The sequence below is a fragment of the Littorina saxatilis genome, linkage group LG1, assembly GCF_037325665.1.
Source record: "Littorina saxatilis isolate snail1 linkage group LG1, US_GU_Lsax_2.0, whole genome shotgun sequence".
NCBI lineage: Eukaryota > Metazoa > Mollusca > Gastropoda > Littorinimorpha > Littorinidae > Littorina > Littorina saxatilis.
Genome location: NC_090245.1, coordinates 103,090,218 through 103,111,561, shown reverse-complemented (window position 1 = coordinate 103,111,561; position 21,344 = coordinate 103,090,218). Strand labels below are relative to the sequence as shown.

General features: G+C 43.2%; 1 protein-coding gene across 1 annotated transcript; it reads left to right on the top strand.

The window, feature by feature from the left end:
• Positions 1–841: 841 nt before the first annotated feature.
• Positions 842–20,656, top strand: LOC138948221 (E3 ubiquitin-protein ligase RNF126-B-like). The gene is made up of 9 exons (XM_070319732.1): positions 842–1,102; positions 2,955–2,998; positions 4,886–4,964; positions 6,287–6,462; positions 7,213–7,272; positions 12,645–12,720; positions 13,746–13,839; positions 14,933–15,048; positions 17,368–20,656. The coding sequence occupies exons 1-9, from the start codon at positions 1,022–1,024 to the stop codon at positions 17,545–17,547; spliced, it is 906 nt and encodes a 301-aa protein (XP_070175833.1). The 5' UTR covers positions 842–1,021; the 3' UTR covers positions 17,548–20,656.
• The last annotated feature ends 688 nt before the right edge of the window (positions 20,657–21,344 follow it).

Sequence of the window (21,344 nt, the reverse complement as noted above, 5' to 3'; positions counted from 1 at the left end):
ATTGACCTAAAAGTGACCCCGTCGTGGCAACTGACTCCGTAGTCTCTTTCAGGAGCAGTAGCAATCTGAGGAGAAAATGACGGTCATACATCAGTTAATTTCATGTAGCATGTCAGTTACCGTGTGAGAAGGATTGTATTTATTTTTGTAGTTTTTGTTCTACTTGTTTAATTCTTTGTGTTTTTCTTTGCAAAACTGAATGGCAAAACCAACAAACAGCGCACCAGCCGCTGTTCTTTTTCTTTATTTGGTGTTTAACGTCGTTTTCAACCACGAAGGTTAGATCTATATCGCGATCGACGGGGCAGCCGCTGTTCAATGCCAAGTCTATGGGCAGTTTTGCTTCTCAGTTTAGTCTTCACTGAACCCATTCGTTTGTATCCACTTACCGCCAATTTAATGCAGGCTTTCACGGTCAGTAGCTTTAACGGTAACTTTTGTTTTAATGTTCTACAGATAGGTACAGGGGGATATAAAAAGCAAATCTAAAAAAAAGAAGAAAAAAAAAGGAATCATATCATGGTAAAAAAACCCGGGCCCGCTGACATCGTTATATTGCTGACATTCTGACAGTTCGTCCCTTGTCTTACACTATTTAATCTTCATAATGTAATTTTGTCATGTTTGAACCAAAAAGATAACAGTGAATGTACCAGGGACCGTGTTAGCCTATAAATTATGTAGACTACTCTACAGTCTCTGAGTGTACGCAGAGATACTTCGTGTACGCTCTCGCCTCTCTCTAGTTCGACTTCATATCCGCAGCAGTGGAGGACCAAAACTTAAATGAGCAAATGATGCACTGTAAGTCAACCTCTTTAAAATATATGTGTTTCCAACTTCATGGAGATAAAAACTAAAAGACAGATTCTTCAGTATTCAAAACTTTGCAATGTGGACGGAATCTAAAAACTAAATTGCTCATGAACCAGAGTCCACGTTTGCTTTCGGTTTAGTGAGTAGTGAGGGAGTAACCAAAAACGTCATATTTCTCCCACCGGAAGTGCTTGCGGGAGACAAGATGGCCGAAGCGGCTGTGGAAAATCCAGTTCACAAATTCTACTGCCATCAGTGTTCGGCAGAGATTACACCCAATATCCCAGTAAGTAGATATATATAACATTTGACGTCTAATAATAGGAACATTTCCCGTGTGGTCCAACGAAAACATACGCTTCAGACACAACGAACAAAACGGAGACGTCTGCATGTCTTTCGTCATTCGTGTAACTTCTCGTGATTGACCATTGAGCGACTGACTTAGGTTGAGTGCAATTGCAATAGAATTGTCTGGAAATTATGCGCAGACATTGCGCTACAGATATCAGTATTGATTTGAATAATGACAGTATTACAACGAGCCTGTTGCGGGTTAAAATCATACCGGATCGTGTAGCCTAAATGAAATCTTGACTAGTAAAGTTTTGGGAGTATTAATTAATCGCACTTGCTACACGCACTCCGAGTGTATACATTTACAAGATTCTTCCCCTGTATACACTCCGACGTTAACTTCCGATGGCGAAGCCACTTTGCGATTGGGACACAGATCATTTGATTATCAGAGAGTACAAAAAGCAACAAACGGGTAACGTCATCAAATCTAGGTTTTACGTCAGGGGTTTGCGAAGATCTACACTTTTTGCTGGGAGACAAACAACCTATAGGAAAATGGATGACTGAATTTGGAACATTGGATAAGGGTGAGCATCATCTACGGGTGACGTCATATCTACACATGTATACGCGTACAGGTTGCTCATCTTGAACAGTAGAACACTGTATTGGCAACTATCAGACGCTGCAAGCGATTGTTGCTGCAACACATCGTTAACTCCGATACCTCTGCATATTTTCAAAAGGAATGGGGTCAAACAGTCACTGCTTACACGGTTGGTTTTAACTGGTTGACCCTGTGTTATTGTGACCGGATATTATTGCTCACTGTACACTAAAGCGGGAGGCTACTCTTCTACAACCAGGTTGCTTGAAAGTCCTGACACAGCATTTCCACAAAACGTCTATTGTGTGTGTGTCACTGTGGGTGTGTGTTTGTGTGTGTGTGCCCACCTAAGGCCATCATGCTTTTTTAAGGCTCTTCTCCCAAGAAAATTGAGAAGGTGTACATTCACTGAGAAAAACTGCTACACCATCAATATTACAGTGTTCTACTTCTAGATGAGCGAACGTGTAGCCAAGACCTGTATGCGTACGTGTAGATATGACATTGACAATATCCGTACATGGTCTTGGAGAATTGGTCTGGATGATGCACACCCTTTGTTCCAAATGCAGTCATCCATTTTCCTATACATGTACGTTGTTTGCCTCCCAGCAAGACGTGTAGATCTTTGCAAACGCGTGACGTAAAAACTAGTTTTGATGACGTTACCTGTTCATGTTCCCGTACACGTGCTGAAAAGTTCCACATCTAGATCTGTCTAATGTATGATTTGAGAAAGTGTGTCGCAGTGTCAACTCGCAAGAAACGTTTTGCCTTCTATTTTTACTTACTCTGAACAGTTAAACGTTTTGCCTTATGATATTAATAATGCAACAACAAAAAACAAAATAAAATGTATGTTTTCAATGATGAAGGCCTTAAAAAGTTAGGGTTGGTAGACTGGGTACTTTTTAATTTAGTTTTTATTGATTTTTTTTATTTTAAGGCACATGTGGCTTTTTATTGGCCGAAAGCATGCGAGCTGTGTACCCTGGTTGTTGGAGAAGACTGAAGAGTCTTTGTAAAGTCTGCAAAATTAAGTTTTTTCATTCAAAAAAAATTTACAAAATTGGAAGGGTCAAAAGAAGTTCAAGGGGTTGAGAGGAATCTGAAACATTGAATTTTTTTGTTGGCTTAAATTAATAAATAAATGAATTTGAGTTCTTCACCTATGTTATGTACTTTAGTACAATGACTTCATGTTACTAAATTCTGTTTTTTCCCTTTTCAGGAATACACATGTCCAACATGCAACAGTGGATTTATTGAAGAAGTGTAAGTTGTTTTCTGCTGATTCAGTGTAACTACTATAAGACATTTAAAATAAAATGTGTTATCATCGCTACTCGAAGTGTGTGACTGTACTATGCTGGTGTTATTTTTGCTGAAATGTGCAACCATTTTTTTGTGGGTAAAAAACCCAAGAAAGGTTACATTTTTTTGAACACTTGATTTCAAAACAAAACAGTCACGAGAGTCCCGACTCAACGGCCTAGAAACACAACAAGCACATATAAATAAATAATGGTGTGACTTATCTTATAATGCTCCCAAGATCGTTGTAGTAATGACATTGACAAGATGGTCTTGTCACTGCTACGGCCATCTTGGTGACATTTAAGTTTTAACCTTTCGAGATTCTTGTGAATGCTTTGTTTTGTCTTGAATTAAACGCTCCAAAAATTAAAAAAAAATTTGAATCTTGATTTTGGAATGTTAGCAGTCTGTTTCGGATTTATTGTTGTTATAAGATGGTCATTTTTGTTTTGTTTATGCCACACAAAAAAAGTTGTATGTTTCTGGTAACATGGCTACAAAGAATAAGGTAGGTAGGTAGGGATTTTTTATTAATTTTTTTTTTATTATTATTTTTTTTGGTCAGGGTAGAAAATAACTATACAGTGACGCAAAGAGACGGGACTTACTATACAAAGAGAAAGACGACACATTACAAAACAAATGAGACAAAAGGGATGCAGGGTTATCCCCCTTGTGTTGTCTGCCGTCTGTTACTTTCGTTTTGACGCTTTTTTTCTTCTACAAATGCAATAAAAAAAAGTCTAGGGTCGGCGGGAAAAAACTAGGTAGGGTCGGGTGACCAGAAACATACAACTTTTTTGTTGTTGGCCTTATCAGAACATTTCCTTTTGAACCAGCGAAAGAGTTTGCTAAATTAAAAAAAAAAAGTAATTGAGCAAAGAAAAAGAAGATTCATTTACTGTCTTTAAAAATAATTTCTTCTTTTAACTCCTTGACTGCGTTATGATGGGTATACCCGTCATGCGCTTGTGCAGCCGCAGCGCCTTAGGACGGGTTTACCCGTCTTCTCCGTTCAGGAATTTTCCAGAAATGCTACGTCACTGCTGACACACAAATAGCAGCCAATGGCTTGGAAGGATACCTCATTCTCATGAATAAACATAAATGGTGACGCGGTTTTGCGTCTGAAGGCTATTTTCGGCCTTGGCGACAGGGTAGGGGAGAGAAATCTCGACTCGTCAAAATGGCTAACGGTGACAGTCGACCGGGCCCTAGTAGGGAAAAACAAAGCCGGACTGACGCTACAGGCGGTGCAAATGATTATGGATACTGACAGGGGAAGGGGGAGATCTTCTTTCGGACGATTCGTTGGAAACAGGTAGCAGTGATTATAATCCTTTCTTGGAGCAAGCAAAACAGCCACCTGTGTTTGATCCACAGGCACCGGAAGATGCGCCGGACTGATTTTTCAAAAGTTCATATTTAAACATCATTATAAGCCAAACTATTTCCATGATTAGACACTAAAAACAGATTCTTGGTTCAATTTCCTTTAAAAATAACATAGGTTTTACTTACCTACCTACTGCCAGTGTGGAGCTAGATTTTTGTGTGAATTATTACACCCCGAACTCCAATATTCCCTGGCAGTCAGGAATGCACATACGCAAGTTTTGATTGGCAGCGAAAGGGTTAACATGTATTTAACATCTTTTTCAATTTCAGCAAGTTTGGAATGAAAATGGATTTGTAATGGTTTTGAAGAACATTTTTCTCCAAGTTGGTGAAACACTTTCATATGACAAAAAATATGATAACTGACATTGCCTGCGATAACATATATATAACTGTTGGTGTTAAACTCAGCCAGGTGGATAATTCTACACTTCTTTCTATATCAAGATCTGGCAGTTCAGGCAGCAACTCCAGCGATGCTTCACCACAGAGCCAGCCTCATGATCCAGCGGCACAGATTGCTGAGGTAGGCTGCTATTAGTACAGTGGTACCTGTGATGTGAGGCCCTTCCGATGAGCGGACACCTCCCTTGAAAGGACACCTCATGTTGTCCCTGAGTTTATTATCTTGACTAAAGCATACCTGCCATGAAAGGCCACCTGCAATGTAGGGACACTTTTGGCTGGTCTCAAGGGTGTCCTTTCATCACAGGTACCACTGTACCTATACCAAACCGATGCATTGTTGTTCTCATGCCTCGGTTCAGTGACACGTACTCTTTGGATATGACGGATTGGCTGACACCCAGCTGGTCGACAGTTTGGACATGTTCGAAGACTTCTAACTAAGCAATTTGTTTGTACGGTGGAACCCCCTTTTTACGACCTCCCAAAATCAGAAAAAAATGAGGTCTTGAAAAGGAGGGGGTCTAAAAATGGGGTAAATTTACAGAGGCTATGAACAGAAAGTCTGAGACAAGAGGGTTTTAATGAAATGGAGGGAGTCTTAAAATGGTAAATTTACAGAGGCTATGAACAGAAAGTCTGAGACAAGAGGGTTTTAATGAAATGGAGGGAGTCTTAAAATGGGGGTAAATTTACAGAGGCTATGAACAGAAAGTCTTTGACAAGAGGGTTTTAATGAAATGGAGGAATAAAATGGGGGTAAATTTACAGAGGCTATGAACAGAAAGTCTTTGACAAGAGGGTTTTAATGAAATGGAGGGAGTCTTAAAATGGGGGTAAATTTACAGAGGCTATGAATAGAAAGTCTTTGACAAGAGGGTTTTAATGAAATGGAGGGAGTCTTAAAATGGGGGTAAATTTACAGAGGCTATGAACAGAAAGTCTTTGACAAGAGGGTTTTAATGAAATGGAGGGAGTCTTAAAATGGGGGTAAATTTACAGAGGCTATGAACAGAAAGTCTGAGACAAGAGGGTCTTAAAATTTTTTTTTGCTTAACGCCCAGCCGACCATGAAGGGCCATATCAGGGCGGTGCTGCTTTGACATATAACGTGCGCCACACACAAGACAGAAGTCGCAGCACAGGCTCCATGTCTCACCCAGTCACATTATTCTGACACCGGACCAACCAGTCCTAGCACTAACCCCATAATGCCAGACGCCAGGCAGCCACTAAATTGCCACTTTTAAAGTCTTAGGTATGACCCGGCCGGGGTTCGAACCCACGACCTCCCGATCACGGGGCGGACGCCTTACCACTAGGCCAACCGTGCCGGTGGGTCTTAAAATGGAGGGAGTCTTAAATTGGAGGGGGTCTTAAAAGGGGGGTTTCACTGTACACATGTGCACATAATGATTACCATAAATTTCCTTCTCTAAACAGATGGTAACTCAAGCACTGCTGGGCAACGCTGTCAGTCCATTCGGCCCAGCAGGGAATGCTGTTCGAGGGCCAGGCCAGGGCAGTTCCTCGACAGCAGAAGCTATGGCAGGCCCTTCAGGCCAGCGTCCAACGATGAGACTTTTACGATCTGGTGGGAGGAACCCTTATATGGAAGGGTCAGTGATGGTTTATTACCAGACTGCGTGAAAATGTCATGCTTTTGGTATCAGTAGCACAAGAATGACTGTATCATATTAAAGTGTGCATTTTTATTCTAATCAACAAGACTGATTTCAGACCAATGAGACAGCATCAAATGCTAATGAAAATCTGAAGTAAGTTTAACTTGCTTATCTGAAAACAAAAAGTAAATTCAGTATGTCGTTAATCTGAAAACAAAAAGTAAGTTCAGTATGTCGTTACAACTTGAATGTGATTTTATATGAATGAATTTTTAACATATTAATTAATGGCGAGAGTGTTAGTACGCAGTGAGATGATTAGTCAATAACCTTTGTTGAACATTTAAATGTTTATAATGTTGTATTGATGTAAACAAAATTGGTTGTGAGTTCAATATGGTCCGCCATGATGCACAATCACTCTAACTTCTTATGTTAGATGTATTAAATTTGATTTGATTTGATGGATTTGATTGATTTGATGGATTGATTTGATTGATTGATTTGATGGATTTGATTGAACTTTATGTTACAGAAGAAAGTGTCCAGGAAGTAGTTTGAGAGAACAAAATGGTGTAAAACGATGGGACCATGTTATTTGAAAGTAACAACTCTAATTTAATGTGCCTGTGTGGGACATAACAGAAACAGCATTTAACAAGGTTGAAAATCTGGCACTGGTCAGATAAATAAGAAGCTTTGTTTCAACAGCATTTATTGACTGCTTTGCATGCTTTGTTTCAGGTTGATGAATTACTTTCTTAGCAGACTGGGAGGGGAGGCAGCTATGCAAGGAATACCAGTGTGAGTTCCAGGTCTTGATGCATAATGCTTCACCAGGGATGGCCAAATCGTCCACCCGATCACCAGGGGCGAGTAAAAAATCCATCTGGCTATTAAAAACAGCCTGCGAACTAGCCCGGCTGGCCAGTGAACGTTCTGGTCATATGCAACATGTTTGTTTTACTATCGAGTTTCAAAGCCATATAAACACTGCAGATACTGGGCCGGCGAAATTTCCGGCGGCCTAATAACTTTCATGAATTTACTCGCCCGGCTGGCGAGTTAAAAAATTGAGATTTGGCCATCCCTGTGCACACATGAGTTGGTGTATTCTGTGCAATGGGCCCATTTTCATTTCTGTACTTTAAATATTTAAATTTTTTTAAATTTAAAATTTTTTTTTTTTTAAATTCACTGTTAGATTGTACGACACACTATCTTCTTCTTCTTCGTACGACGGTTGTGTCAGACTCGGAATCTGGAGGATGCCATGAACATGGACGTTCTTTCCAGGTCCTCCAGTGCTCCCCACATTTTGGTCCTCAGATCTGTTGGGTCAGGCCATGTCTGGATCCGCAGTTGGTCGAGGAGGGGACATGCTTGGAGAACATGTTCTGGAGTCTGATCTCCCTCTCCACAGTCACATGTGGCAGACTCTGCTACACCTATCCTCCTTAGGTGTGCTTTGAGGCAGCAGTGTCCAGTGCGGAGGCGGAAGATGATAGCCTGCTCAGCACGGCTTAGGAGATGGAGGGGGTCTTTTTGTGGCTTGTAGCCAGAAGTTTTGTTGGTGAATTTCTCTTTCCATCTGTGTTTTATGAGGGTCTTTGCCTCTCGATATGACTGGCAGTGGTTTGGCTGTTCCATCTTGCTGCCATTCTTGGCGAGCTCGTCTGCCTTCTCGTTACCAGAGATTCCGCAGTGTGCTGGTATCCACTGAAGGACGACTGTGGACTTCCTGGCGAGGGTGCTGATCTGGTGCTTCAGCTCTTCCAAGCTCTGGTCTGTGTTGCTGGATTCGAGGGCTTGTAGTGCAGAGACTGAGTCGGTCAGGAAGACAGTGTTCTTTGGTGTTTCTTCCACTGAGTTGAGGAAGCTTGCTGCAAGGGAGAGCGCGTTGACCTCAGCTTTGAAATTGGAGCTGAGGGCTCCGCTTGGAGCTGACAGTGTTGTTGGGGGCTTCTTGGGCTGCAAGATGTATGCTCCGCTACCTCCATTCCTCGTTGCATCCTCTGCTGAGCCATCAGTGTAGGCAAGAGTCCACTTGCTGGCTGGATAGCGTTGGTGGATTTCGTCCAGCGCCAGGGCTCTCAGAGCGGCGTCACTTTGGTTCTGTTTGGAGGTGACGCCTGGAATGCTTGTTCTGATTTCCGCTCCTAGGCGTTGTGGAGTCCAATCTGTGCTGGTCAGAGGCTCACACTGGGTCGGGCTTGGAGTCAGAATGTCAGCATTGTTTCTCTGCTGCTCCTTTATCTGATGGTTCAGACTTTGGCGCTTGAGGCGGTTTTTGGTAAGTGCTTGGAGCTTGTCATGGAGTGGGTGGCTCTCGAGACGTTTCATCTTTTCTCCTTGGATGAGGAGTTTTTCTTCTCTTCTGGCTTCCAGGGGCTGAACTGACGCAGTCTTTTTCATTTCTGTAATGGGTGTCGTCTTCATTGCACCAAGTATAGTTCTGAGACCAAGGTTCTGTACCTTGTCTAGTCTGGTTTTGTTGGTCTTGGCTGCTGTGTTCCATGAGCTTGAAGCATATTCAAGCACGGGTCTGACAGTTCCTGTATAGACTTTCTTCAGGATTTTGGAGTTTGCACCCCATGTTGTGCCTGACAACTTTCTCATGAGGGCGAGCCTTTTGATGCCTCTGGATTCCATGTCCTCTATGTGTGGCTTCCAGGACAGGCGCCGGTCAAGCTTCACACCCAGGAAAGTTGGAGTGTCTACTTGGGGCAGGACAGTGTCACCCAGCTTGAGCTGAACTTTCTCCTTGGAGGTTGACAAGCTGAAGACAGTGGAGACGGTTTTGACTCGGTTGATTTCAAGTCCCCAGTCGTCAGTCCACTTCTTGATACTGTCGACGCTCTGTTGGAGTCTGTAGGCTGCTGTGGTGGTATGCTCTGAAGCGTGCCAGACTGCTAAGTCATCTGCGTGCAGCGTGTTGGAAACCAGTCTGGGAATGGAGGTGGTGATGTCGTTGATATAGACAAGGAATAACGTAGGGGAGATAACTCCGCCCTGCGGCACGCCCTCTCTCATCTTGACGCTCACGCTTTCATGTCCATCAAGGAGAACCTTTGCCGATCTCTCGTGGAGGAACGACTTGATCCATCCGAACATCCGCCCTGTGATTCCAGCTTGGTGTATCTTCAGGAGCAAGCCCTCTCGCCACACTTTGTCAAAAGCAGCCGATAAATCGAAGAACACGCTCACCACTTTCTTCTTCTCCTGGAAGGCAGTCTCGATTTCCTGCGCTAGGAGAGCCAGCTGGTCTTCCGTGCTTCGATTCTTTCGGTAGCCTGTTTGGGTTGGGGTCAACATGCTGTTTGTCTCGAGGTGCCAGATCAGTCTTCTGTTGAGGATTCTCTCCATCAGCTTACCGAGGCAGCTGATCAAGCTGATGGGTCTGTAGCTCTTGGGGTCTTTCTTGTTCTTTCCCTTCTTGTGGACAGGGACTATGTGGGCTTTCTTCCACATGGCTGGTACTGTTGTTGATTTCCAGGACTCGTTGAAGAGCAGCAAAAGGGTTTTCTTGGCGATGGTTCCCATGTGTTTAAGCATGTCATTGCTGATTCCATCAGGGCCTGGGGCCTTCTTGCATTTCAGCGCCTTGATGGCGGCTTCCAGCTCGTCCAGACGGATGGGATCGTACATGCAGCTGCTGTTGGCGCCCTTCTCTGAGGGTTGTCGGATGGCTTCTCGGACTGCTTTTGTTCTGTCTCTTGGCAACTTGACTGTACTGGTTTCCTGGTACATGTTGGCAAGAGTGTTGGCTGCTTTTTTGCCTGTTTGAAGCTCTCCATCGAGTTCTAGGACTGTTTGTTTTCTTTTCTGGACATCATCGTTGAGAGTGTGTGCGAGCTGCCACAGTTTTGTTGTGTCCTTTTCCATGTTGAGAGACTGGGTTTTCTCGTGCCAACTGTTGCGAAGCTGCTGGAGCTTCTCTCTGGTGAATTCTGCTCTGGCTCTGTTGTGGGCTGTGACGTTTTCATCAGTAGGGTTGAGTTCCATGGCTTCTCTGGCGGAGCTGAGCATGTCATGGAGTTGTTGTAGGTGGGAGTTCCATCCTGTGTTTGTAATTCTTTCTGGAGCCTCTCGGAATTGAGTTTTTCGCTGCCTTCAAGACAGCTTGACAGAAGAGTTCAGCATGTTGGTTCAGGTTCTGGTCTTTGAAGTCCAGTTTACTGCAGTTTTTGTCCAGTAGTTGTTGGAACATCCCCCATTTGGCCTTCTTGTAGTTCCATCTTGGTGTTTGCTTTTGGGTGGTGGTGTTTCTCTCTTCGTTCATGTTGAGAATGACAGGCTTGTGGTCACTTCCCCCCAACTGCGAACTCACTTCCCGTGTGGTGATCTGGGCAACATCGTCCGTGGCGATGGCAAGATCAGGGCTACTAGTGGTTCGCCAAGCTCTGGAGTAGTAAGTGCACGGGTCATCTGGTTGGTTGAGAAGAGTCAGTTGGTTGGTGAGCATCCAGTCTTCTACCTCCTCACCCTTACTGTCGATCTGTCGATAGCCCCAACTCGGGGAGTGACTGTTGAAGTCGCCCGTGATGAGACAACGATCGGGGAGAATCGGTATGTTGTGAGGATCAAGCTGCTTGGCTGGTGGGGAATAGACGTTGAAGATGGCAAGGGGCTTCTTCCCGGCAAGGAGACAGACTCCTAGGCACTCTGTGGCACCATCCTGGGATCGATAAATCTGCGCTGCGGCCATCGAGTTTTTGACGAGAATGATAACACCACCTTTGTGTCCTGATGCTCTGTCATGTCGAAAAGTTTCATACCCTCGAATGGAGAAACGGTGACTGCTGTTCAGATGTGTTTCCTGCATGCAGCAAACATCAATATTTTGTTGCTTCAGAAAATTCTGAAGGTCAATTTTCTTGTTCCTCACCCCCTCAGCATTCCAGTGCATGACTTTGATCTGGTAGCCGGTAGCTCTACTCCGCCCATCCCCGGCTACGTCAGATGGGTGGGAGTCGCCAGTCGCATTGGGTGGGCCCCTTTGAGGCTGAGGGCCCGGCACCGTCTTCACCTGGCTGCGATCCATGAAGACGACACCATCACGTTGATTCGTTGATGACACAACCATTTGTCGAGGATAGCGTAGGCACCCGGTCTGCTCCCCGCCTAAAAAAGGCCAGTGCCGTTCCGTCTTCGAGGGACTGCGTGGGTTTCATTTCGGAGTTTTTCTTCTCCTAGACGAGTTTGCTTCCATGGATGATGAGCCTCCTCTACCCTCGTTTTGAATTCAGAGTGGTCTTCTCTTAGGATAGCTGCCTGCCAGGGTTGACGAGCCTATCCTGCCCGGCTATTTGACCCATAGCTGGAGGTTGGTTCGTGGGCACCTGGGCGTTTGCACACACCGGTGGGCCCGCATGCCGCACGTCTAGGGGCCAACCTCCTCCGAGTCCTTGTAGTCTAGCCTGGGGCCTTGCGGTACCCAGTTTACGCCTGTCGCCGCGATGGAGGCACTACATAGGGCTTGTTGTGGAGAGGTTATTGTACTGGCAGGAGAGACTGACGCATTCTGCTCTCTTTTCGCATTGTGCTAAAAAGGACAGACGGTGCTAGCCAGCGGTGAGGGCTGAAAGCGAGAAGTGACAAGCACAAGACACTTCGCCAACACACTAGACACGTCACACAACCGTTTGGCAGGCTACGACACACTATAAAAGCAAGTGTTGTTGATTGTAAAACCTAAAATACCTCTGTTGAGTGTTGCACACATGTGCAGGCATCAACAAATATTTATGAGAAGGTGTCAACTGACACATACGTCACACCCTCACATTATACATGCTTTTCTGATTTTATTATTCCTTTTTTGTTGTTGGTTGGTTTGTGAGTGTTTTGTTGTTTGGTTGGTTGGGTTGTGAGCGTTTTGTTGTTTGGTTGGTTGGTTTGTGAGCGTTTTGTTGTTTGGTTGGTTGGTTTGTGAGCGTTTTGTTGTTTGGTTGGTTGGTTTGTGAGCGTTTTGTTGTTTGGTTGGTTGGTTTGTGAGCGTTTTGTTGTTTCTCTGTGAATGTTTGCCAGACTGAACTTCAGATTTGCTCATTTTCTTTTTGAGTGTAGACAACATAAAAAAAATGAGAAGTAGGATGACCTAGCGGTCTTTTTATTGAACGGATCAACAAATAAAAGGAAGTGTAAAATGGTCCATTGCTTTTGTGTGTATACAGGAATATGTTCCACCTTCATGGAAATCCAGCAGACTATGCCTGGGGTGCCGGAGGTCTGGATTCTATCATTACACAGGTGAGCAACGTCAGTGTTGCAGACTGGGGTAAAGAACTCAGTTTCTCAGGAGCGACAGAGCAAACACAGTCAAAGATAGTATGAGAGTGAGAAGAGCATGTATGGGAATTGTCCGCCGGAAGGCAAATTTCCGCAGAATGTTTTTTTTGTTCCGCGGAAATTGCAAAAGTGTCCACAGAAAAAATAAATGGGGGAGGCAAAAAAAGGTTCTAAAAACTGAATGTTATGGCAAACTTGGAGGTCAGATGACACCAAATTGCACCATTTGGGAAATGGTGCATGCCCCCGGACCCCCCTAGTAAGGCTAGGCGCTTCGCGTCGTCGACTTTGCTATTACTTTCAAATGTTCAGCCTTTTTTACTTTTTTCAATTCCCATGCCTGAAGAGCCTTCCTTCTACACTGTACTTCTGTCGAAAGGAGCAAGAGGTGTCTTGCATTGCAGGCAAGATGCATCATTTGAAAGGACAGTTTGACCTACATTCTGTAAGAGGAACCATCCTTTTGGGATGATGTGTCTCCTCTGTGTCTATGCCTATTTTCTCAAAGTTCTCGATATCGTACCAGAAAATCTTGTACTCACGCAACGAAGATTTACACTCTTGAAATAGTACCTGATATATGAATACTTTTTGTTTGATCAAAAAAATGTCTATTCATTTGCATTTATGTAGTGCCTTTTGTGGTAGCTTGTTCGTGAGTGTTTTGAAGTAAATCATCAGGATCCATGTGCTTATTCTTCAGTGGTTTCAAAGAATTTTGCCCAGGACGAATTTTGTTCAAGACGCACAACACTGGCATTTTTTCAGACCTTCATGTGTTTGATCATTCACATCAGATGATCATGACCCCCCTCCCCACCCCCTCCCCACAAGGTTATATCAGCACGGTTTGCGGCACTGTTTTATTTTTTAAAGGGTTCAGCTAACTATACTTGTGACAAGTGTAACTTTAGCAGTACAGCTGAAGGTCATACATGTGTGATGGTATTATTCCATTCACTTATCTGTTGGAATCTCACGTGCAGCTTCTGAACCAGCTTGAAAGTTCGGGTCCCCCGCCAGCAGAGGAACAGCGGATTGAAGCTTTGCCCAATGTGATCATCACCGCCTCACAAGTTGGTGAGTACACGACAGTATGAAACACTTCTGTGTTGATGGAATCAGTTTCTGTGCTACTGACAGGAAGGAGGCAATCGACAATGTCGCCAATGTTTTTACAGAGTGACGATTTTAAGTTTTTTTAAGAAGAGGCAATAATCATAGGCTGGAGAACTCTCCTCAGTTTCTGGACTGTTTTTCCAGGAAAATAATTTATTTCAGAAAGAAAAAAATTGTACTTGAAGACAGTTATCGAGGAGCAATCTTTTTGGAGTCTGCATCTACTTACAATGTGTTCTTGCTGCCAGAAGAGGCCATTAAATTGCTTTTCAAAATGGCAAAATTCCCCCCTGGTTACCATAGGGCCTGGGCAGCCCCTGTACTGGCAAGTTTTCAGAGTTTGCTTTCGTCAGCTTATCTCAAGCATGATGTTGATGATTGAGGTTTGCTCTGGTAACGTTTTAGTAGTCTTGACAACACTGTTGACAATGCTGGTTGTACATGTGTGCTTAAATAAGTTGACGACAGCATGCTGAAGTTTGAGATATCTCGTTCTTTATTACTACTTGCAGTACTTCACAAGAAACTTGAAGGGGGAGTTTTGCATGAGTATTTTTAACATGACCTTTATCTGTGGCTTGTTGCCTTTTGGGGTTGTTGATCATGTGGTGTCTTTCAATGTAGATGTGGCTTCTTCTTCTTCATCTTCGTTCATGGGCTGAAACTCCCACGTTCACTCATGTTTTTGCACGAGTGGATTTTTACGTGTATGACCGTTTTTACCCCGCCATTCAGGCAGCATACGCCGATTTCGGGGGAAGATGTGGCTTCAAAACCAATTGCAGTTGAAAAGAAAAATACCTTTAAAATGTTCTACTAAACACTCTTGAATTCAGTGGAATCCCCCTTTTACGACCACCAAAAATCTGAAAAAATCAGATCTTAAAAAAGGGGGAGTCTTAAAATGAAGGTAAATGTATAGAAATTATGAACAGTAAGTCTGAGAAAACAAGGTCTTAAAAAGGAGGAAGTCTTAAATTGAGGGGGGGGGGGGAGGGTCTTAAAAGGGAGGTCCCACTGTACTAATTGGTCTTTCTCTTGTTTTTGTCCACAGAGCGGATCCTGCAGTGTTCAGTGTGTATGGAGGATTTCTTCTTGGGAGAAGACGTGAGGAGATTGCCTTGTGATCACCACTACCATGATGTCTGCATTGTACAGTGGTTAAGATTAGTGAGTACCTTTGGTTGTTTTCTTGTTTCTTTGTTTGCTTTATTGTCTGAGGAAGAAGGTAATCTTCATCATACTTCTTCGGGGGGGCCGGTAGCTCAGTTGGTAGAGCTCTGGACTTGTGATCCTAGGGTCGCAGGTTCGAATCCGGGCCAGGACTGACACATGTCAACTTTATGTGCAGACAGTATCCATGTTCCACCCCCGTGTCACCACTGTGGCTTGTAAAAGACCTCGGTCATTCTGCCATAAGTGCAGGTGGCTGATTACTCCTAAACACGCATACTCCTAGGTAGCGTGACTCTGTTGCTGCTAGCTTTCCACTGGGAGGAAGCGACCCGAATTTCCCAGCGATTGGACAATAAAATAATGAAAATGAAATGCCTGGTTAAAGACGCTGTCCTTCCCACATACACAATTATGTTTCCGTGCCACAGATGTGTCCAGCATTTTACACAGAATAAGGCCATCCGTTCACTTGGGCACATACCAAAAATCCACAGTGGCTTCTTTTCATGTACAGTGGCTTCTTTCCATCCACAGTGGCTTCTTTCCATGCACAGTGGCTTCTTTCCATCCACAGTGGCTTCTTTGCATGCACAGTGGCTTCTTTCCATGCACAGTGGCTTCTTTTCATCCACAGTGGCTTCTTTCCATGCACAGTGGCTTCTTTGCATGCACAGTGGCTTCTTTCCATCCACAGTGGCTTCTTTCCATCCACAGTGGCTTCTTTCCATGTACAGTGGCTTCTTTGCATGTACAGTGGCTTCTTTTCATGTACAGTGGCTTCTTTTCATCCACGGTGGCATCTTTCCATGCACAGTGGCTTCTTTCCATGCACAGTGGCTTCTTTCCATGCACAGTGGCTTCTTTCCATCCACAGTGGCTTCTTTCCATGCACAGTGGCTTCTTTCCAGGCACAGTGGCTTCTTTCCATGTACAGTGGCTTCTTTCCATCCACAGTGGCTTCTTTCCATCCACAGTGGCTTCTTTACATGCACAGTGGCTTTTTTCCATCCACAGTGGCTTCTTTCCATGCACAGTGGCTTCTTTCCATGCACAGTGGCTTCTTTCCATCCACAGTGGCTTCTTTCCATGCACAGTGGCTTCTTTTCATCCACAGTGGCTTCTTTCCATGCACAGTGGCTTCTTTCCATCCACAGTGGCTTCTTTCCATCCACAGTGGCTTCTTTCCATCCACAGTGGCTTCTTTTCATCCACAGTGGCTTCTTTCCATCCACAGTGGCTTCTTTCCATCCACAGTGGCTTCTTTTCATCCACAGTGGCTTCTTTCCATCCACAGTGGCTTCTTTCCATCCACAGTGGCTTCTTTCCATCCACAGTGGCTTCTTTCCATCCACAGTGGCTTCTTTCCATGTACAGTGGCTTCTTTCCATCCACAGTGGCTTCTTTCCATCCACAGTGGCTTCTTTTCATCCACAGTGGCTTCTTTCCATCCACAGTGGCTTCTTTCCATCCACAGTGGCTTCTTTTCATCCACAGTGGCTTCTTTCCATCCACAGTGGCTTCTTTCCATCCACAGTGGCTTCTTTCCATCCACAGTGGCTTCTTTCCATGCACAGTGGCTTCTTTCCATCCACAGTGGCTTCTTTCCATCCACAGTGGCTTCTTTCCATCCACAGTGGCTTCTTTCCATCCACAGTGGCTTCTTTCCATGCACAGTGGCTTCTTTCCATGCACAGTGGCTTCTTTCCATCCACAGTGGCTTCTTTCCATCCACAGTGGCTTCTTTCCATCCACAGTGGCTTCTTTCCATCCACAGTGGCTTCTTTCCATCCACAGTGGCTTCTTTCCATCCACAGTGGCTTCTTTCCATGCACAGTGGCTTCTTTCCATCCACAGTGGCTTCTTTCCATCCACAGTGGCTTCTTTCCATCCACAGTGGCTTCTTTCCATCCACAGTGGCTTCTTTCCATCCACAGTGGCTTCTTTCCATCCACAGTGGCTTCTTTCCATCCACAGTGGCTTCTTTCCATCCACAGTGGCTTCTTTCCATGCTGAGTGGGATTTTTTAGCTGGATTAATTGATCAGATTGACACAGGTGTCGCACTCTGCATAGAAAGCTGCCAGCCTGTTGATTTGGGCATTTGTCTTAAGCCTGCCCTTAACTGGGCCAAATCCGCTACGCCAAGTATATACTTCGCACAGCTGGTCGCACGGAGCTTTAGTACTGAGTTTTCAGTAAAACGATAATGAACAGAAAGTCTGAGAAAACGAGGTTTAAAAAAAGAGGGAGTCTTAAATTGGGGGGGTCTTAAAAGTTTTTTTTACTGTACTTATTTTTGTTCCATTCATTGCAGCATGGGACGTGTCCAGTCTGTCGCAAAGATCTTAACGGACAGGACACGACAACGGCAGAGGAGGATGCTTTCCCTCCCCCCCCAGACGGCTCCCTTCCTCCACCCAACCCGGGTGGTGGTCGCTTCTCCACTAACAACGCGAGCAATTCCTCTGCAGATATCAACCCCAGTCTGGACTGAGTTGAGACAGGAAGAGTGCGGTCATGGTTGTGTGTGTGTGGATGTGTGTGTGTGTGTGTGTGTGTGTGTGTGTGCGTGCGTGCGTGCGTGCGTACGTACGTGTGCGTGCGTGCGCGTGTGTGTGTGTGTGTGTGTGTGAATGACAGAGAGAGAGTGTGCGAGAGCAAGAGATACGGAGAGACAGATAGTGAGTGAGTCTGGGTGTGTGTGTGTGTGTGTGTGTGTGTGTGTGTGTGTGTGTGTGTGTGTGTGTGTGTGTGTGTGTGTGTGTGTGTGTGTGAATGACAGAGAGAGTGTGCGAGAGCGAAAGATACAGAGAGAGAGAGAGTGAGTGAGTCTGTCTCTGGGTGTGTGTGTGTGTGTGTGAGAGGGGGGAGGGAGAGCAAAAGTTTGTGTTTATAAATGTGTGTTGAGGGCGTGAGAGAATGATAGAGAGAGAAATGATTCATGAAGGGTTACCCCTTTTGCCTCAAATGTTCTCCCAGAAGGATGACACTTGTGAAAAATGACACTTCCCTGTTTGGCAACAATTAGTTACCTTTCTAAAGAGCATTGTAAATTGTAATAAACTTTGCTCTCTTAGCATTTGTTTAAGTTTCATTTGGTGTGATGATGAAAGGATGTTTTTGTTTTCAACAGACTTGAACTAAAAAAAAGAAAAGAAAAAGAAAAGAAAGTAAAACAAAATAAGTGGACATTTGGCTCAAGATAGAGTATATAATTATGTGGGGCTTCAATGAAATTAATCATTGTTAGAGACTTATTTAATTAAGCGAGGGCACTCTCCAGGTCTCTACTGTAACAGAAACTGAAAAGGCAATGGGAAAACTGTGATGAGTCAAAGATTCTTTTATTTTGTGATGAAATTATGTGTTAGTATGTTTGTGGTTGGTTGTTTGAAAGTCTGTTCATTTTTCATTTCAAAAGAGGATGGGTACCGTTGCTAAGAGCTATCAATAGTGAATACATGCTGTTAATAAGAGAGAGAGAGAGGGTAAGATGTTGCATGCTTGTGTGTGTTGATGCTGAATTTTAGTATCAAGAAAAGCATGAAGTGAAATCAGCTGATTAATTATTTATTGCGTTTTGTCAGTACTTCTAAATATAAATACAGTGAGGCCAAAATTTTTATAATCAGAAGTGGTTGTCAGTGTATCTATGCTAAATGACACTTCAGTGTATAATTGGTTTTAATTAAAACTGCTACCTTTCTTGCAGGTTAAGCTGTAGACAAACATTAACTATTAACCGTTAACCATTAACCGTTAACCATTAACCGTTAACCGTTAACCGTTAACCGTTAACCGTTCACATGGAAAGAAAAGTTATGTGTGTTATCTGTCTGATTAAAAGTTGGTGATCATCTGTCGTTTGGGTGTCTTAAAGCTGGTTAAGGTTTTGTGTTTTGAGTGGGTCTGGTGCCGATTTGGCAGTATCAACATTACTGTATTACGTCCCTTTGTTCCTCAGATCTTATTATAGCGTTGTGCCTCATTTGATTGAGATTGCTGGACTAGTGTATGTTTTACTTGATTTGGTGGGGAGTAAACAGGGAGTGACTGCATGCGAGATGATAAACTAAGAGTAATACCTAATTTTTCTTTTTGATTTATCTCCCTTTCCCCCTTCTTTTGCACTTGGAGAACATCATCGCCATCTTCTCTGATAAGTCGTTTTCATATTTGTATTGTTGTTTTCATTTTTTTAACCTGTTGAAGACCTTTAGGTCCAAACGTTGTTCATTGTCATTTGTTTGTATATTTTGTTGCGAGTCCAGTATATTAGGTATTACTCTTGATTTGGTGGGTGCTCTGTCATGTTTCGTCCTGAAAATCAAGTTCATGTCCAATTAAAATTCAAAACATGTTCACATGATGAAACGTTGATTTTGTATTTCATTTCAGTTGAAACAGTACAAGTTGGTTTTGTTTACAAAGCGTGAGTGTGCAGTAGCTTGCCATTTCTGCAAGTAAATGGAAGAGACTGAAAGTGAGAGTATGGTTTAACCTGCATAATTACATGTAACGGATAATACGTGGAGAATTGTTGCATGCTAAGTGATACAGTGTACACACCACATTGAGAAATCATGGTACATTATTTTGCTACGATCCAAGATGTACTTGTCATGTGTGCTATATTGAACATTTTGTGTTGCTCTCAGCTTGTGTGCATATAAATAATCCACCCATTCCATTTTTCTACTTAGTCTGAAACCCAACAACCCATCTCATAAAATACTATGCTAGTTTTGTGCAGCGATAATCCATGTACACTACATTGAAGCAGAACTTGTATTTATGGTCAGTACTAGTTTATAGCCAAAGGGGACATGAGATTGTTGTGAATGGGTTTTTTTATTTGCAAGATACAATGCTTTCTTGAGATTGTATCACTGTGAGCAAAATGTCCTGAAATACAAGTTCAGGTCATTTGAAAGCAGAACAATGTGAATCATTACTGATGATACATCCCCTGTATGTGAAAACAGCTAATGCGTAAACTTGTACAGATTCATCCAGGCATTTACATATGTTTCTCGCAGAGAGGAGGAACTGTGTACCAAATGAACATGTTTTCTTGGCAGATGCAGTGTTCTTGCCGCTGTTGCTCTTCCATGTGGCTTGTGAGCTTCAAATGTCTTTTCTTTTTTTACGTCAGCACATACTTGGCATGTTGTCAATTTGAAACTGAAGACTTTTGGCCTTAGAAATGAGCAACTGCTGACAAGCACCTGCCACACTTCTTAACTCCTGTTTTCTTTAATTTAATTTTTTTTTTTTAAGAAGCGTCACACTATTTACAGGGAAGTCAAGGCCAGTTTTGAAACTGGGGTTGCAAAAAAGAATGAACACGCTTTTACTGAATTTCCTTTTGAAGGGTGTTAAGATTTTGGGGGAAGGGTCAAGAGACAGAAGTTTGCATGACAGATTACAGTAGACTGATGCAAAGATAGGACAGAATGTGACAAGAAAATATCTTTCTTCCGAATAAGCGATCATTAGGTGACAATAATAGTCCCTTTTATTCATGATGACCACTTGTTAATAAAATACTGCTTGTTGATGTCTTCTTAAAAAAGAAGGGTAATAAATCCGTTGATAATGAATTTGTGTGTGTCTGTGTGTGTGTGTGCACGCATGTGAGAGACTTCTAATGCAAATAATTATTTGAGAACTGAAAGAGTTCTACATGTATTATATTTTGTTGAGAACTGTTACAAAAACTAATGTGCACATTTTTTTTAATACAGATAGCCAGTCAGTGGTATCTGAAGTTATCGGATATGCAGGGGAAATATGGACCATTTTTTGTTTCATGCTGATAATTCAACTGTTCAAACAAAATTATTGCACAAATTTTGAAACCAAATATAAACTTGGCCAACAAATTAGTGCGACACATTTCGCACCCAAATTAAAGCATTAATTCCTGTGTCATTTTATTCAAACTTTTTATACCAGTTAAGGCCATTCACTTGAGTATCTGTATCAACATTTTACTCAAAGTACGTCTAGTATGTTGGCAAAATATTCTTAAAGATTCAAATCAATCCACCAAGTCATTACTGAAATACAGCGCTTTTTGTCGTGATACCCCTCAAACTTGACTGCTCATGCAATTAACACCTGCATCAGTAGGAATAGCATTGCACGCAAAATATGTAAGCTAGCTAAACATAAATTCTGTTTGCTTCTTCTTCTGCGTTCGTGGGCTGAAACTCCCACGTACACTCGTGTTTTTGCACGAGTGGAATTTTACATGTATGACTGTTTTTACCCCGCCATGCGCCGCTT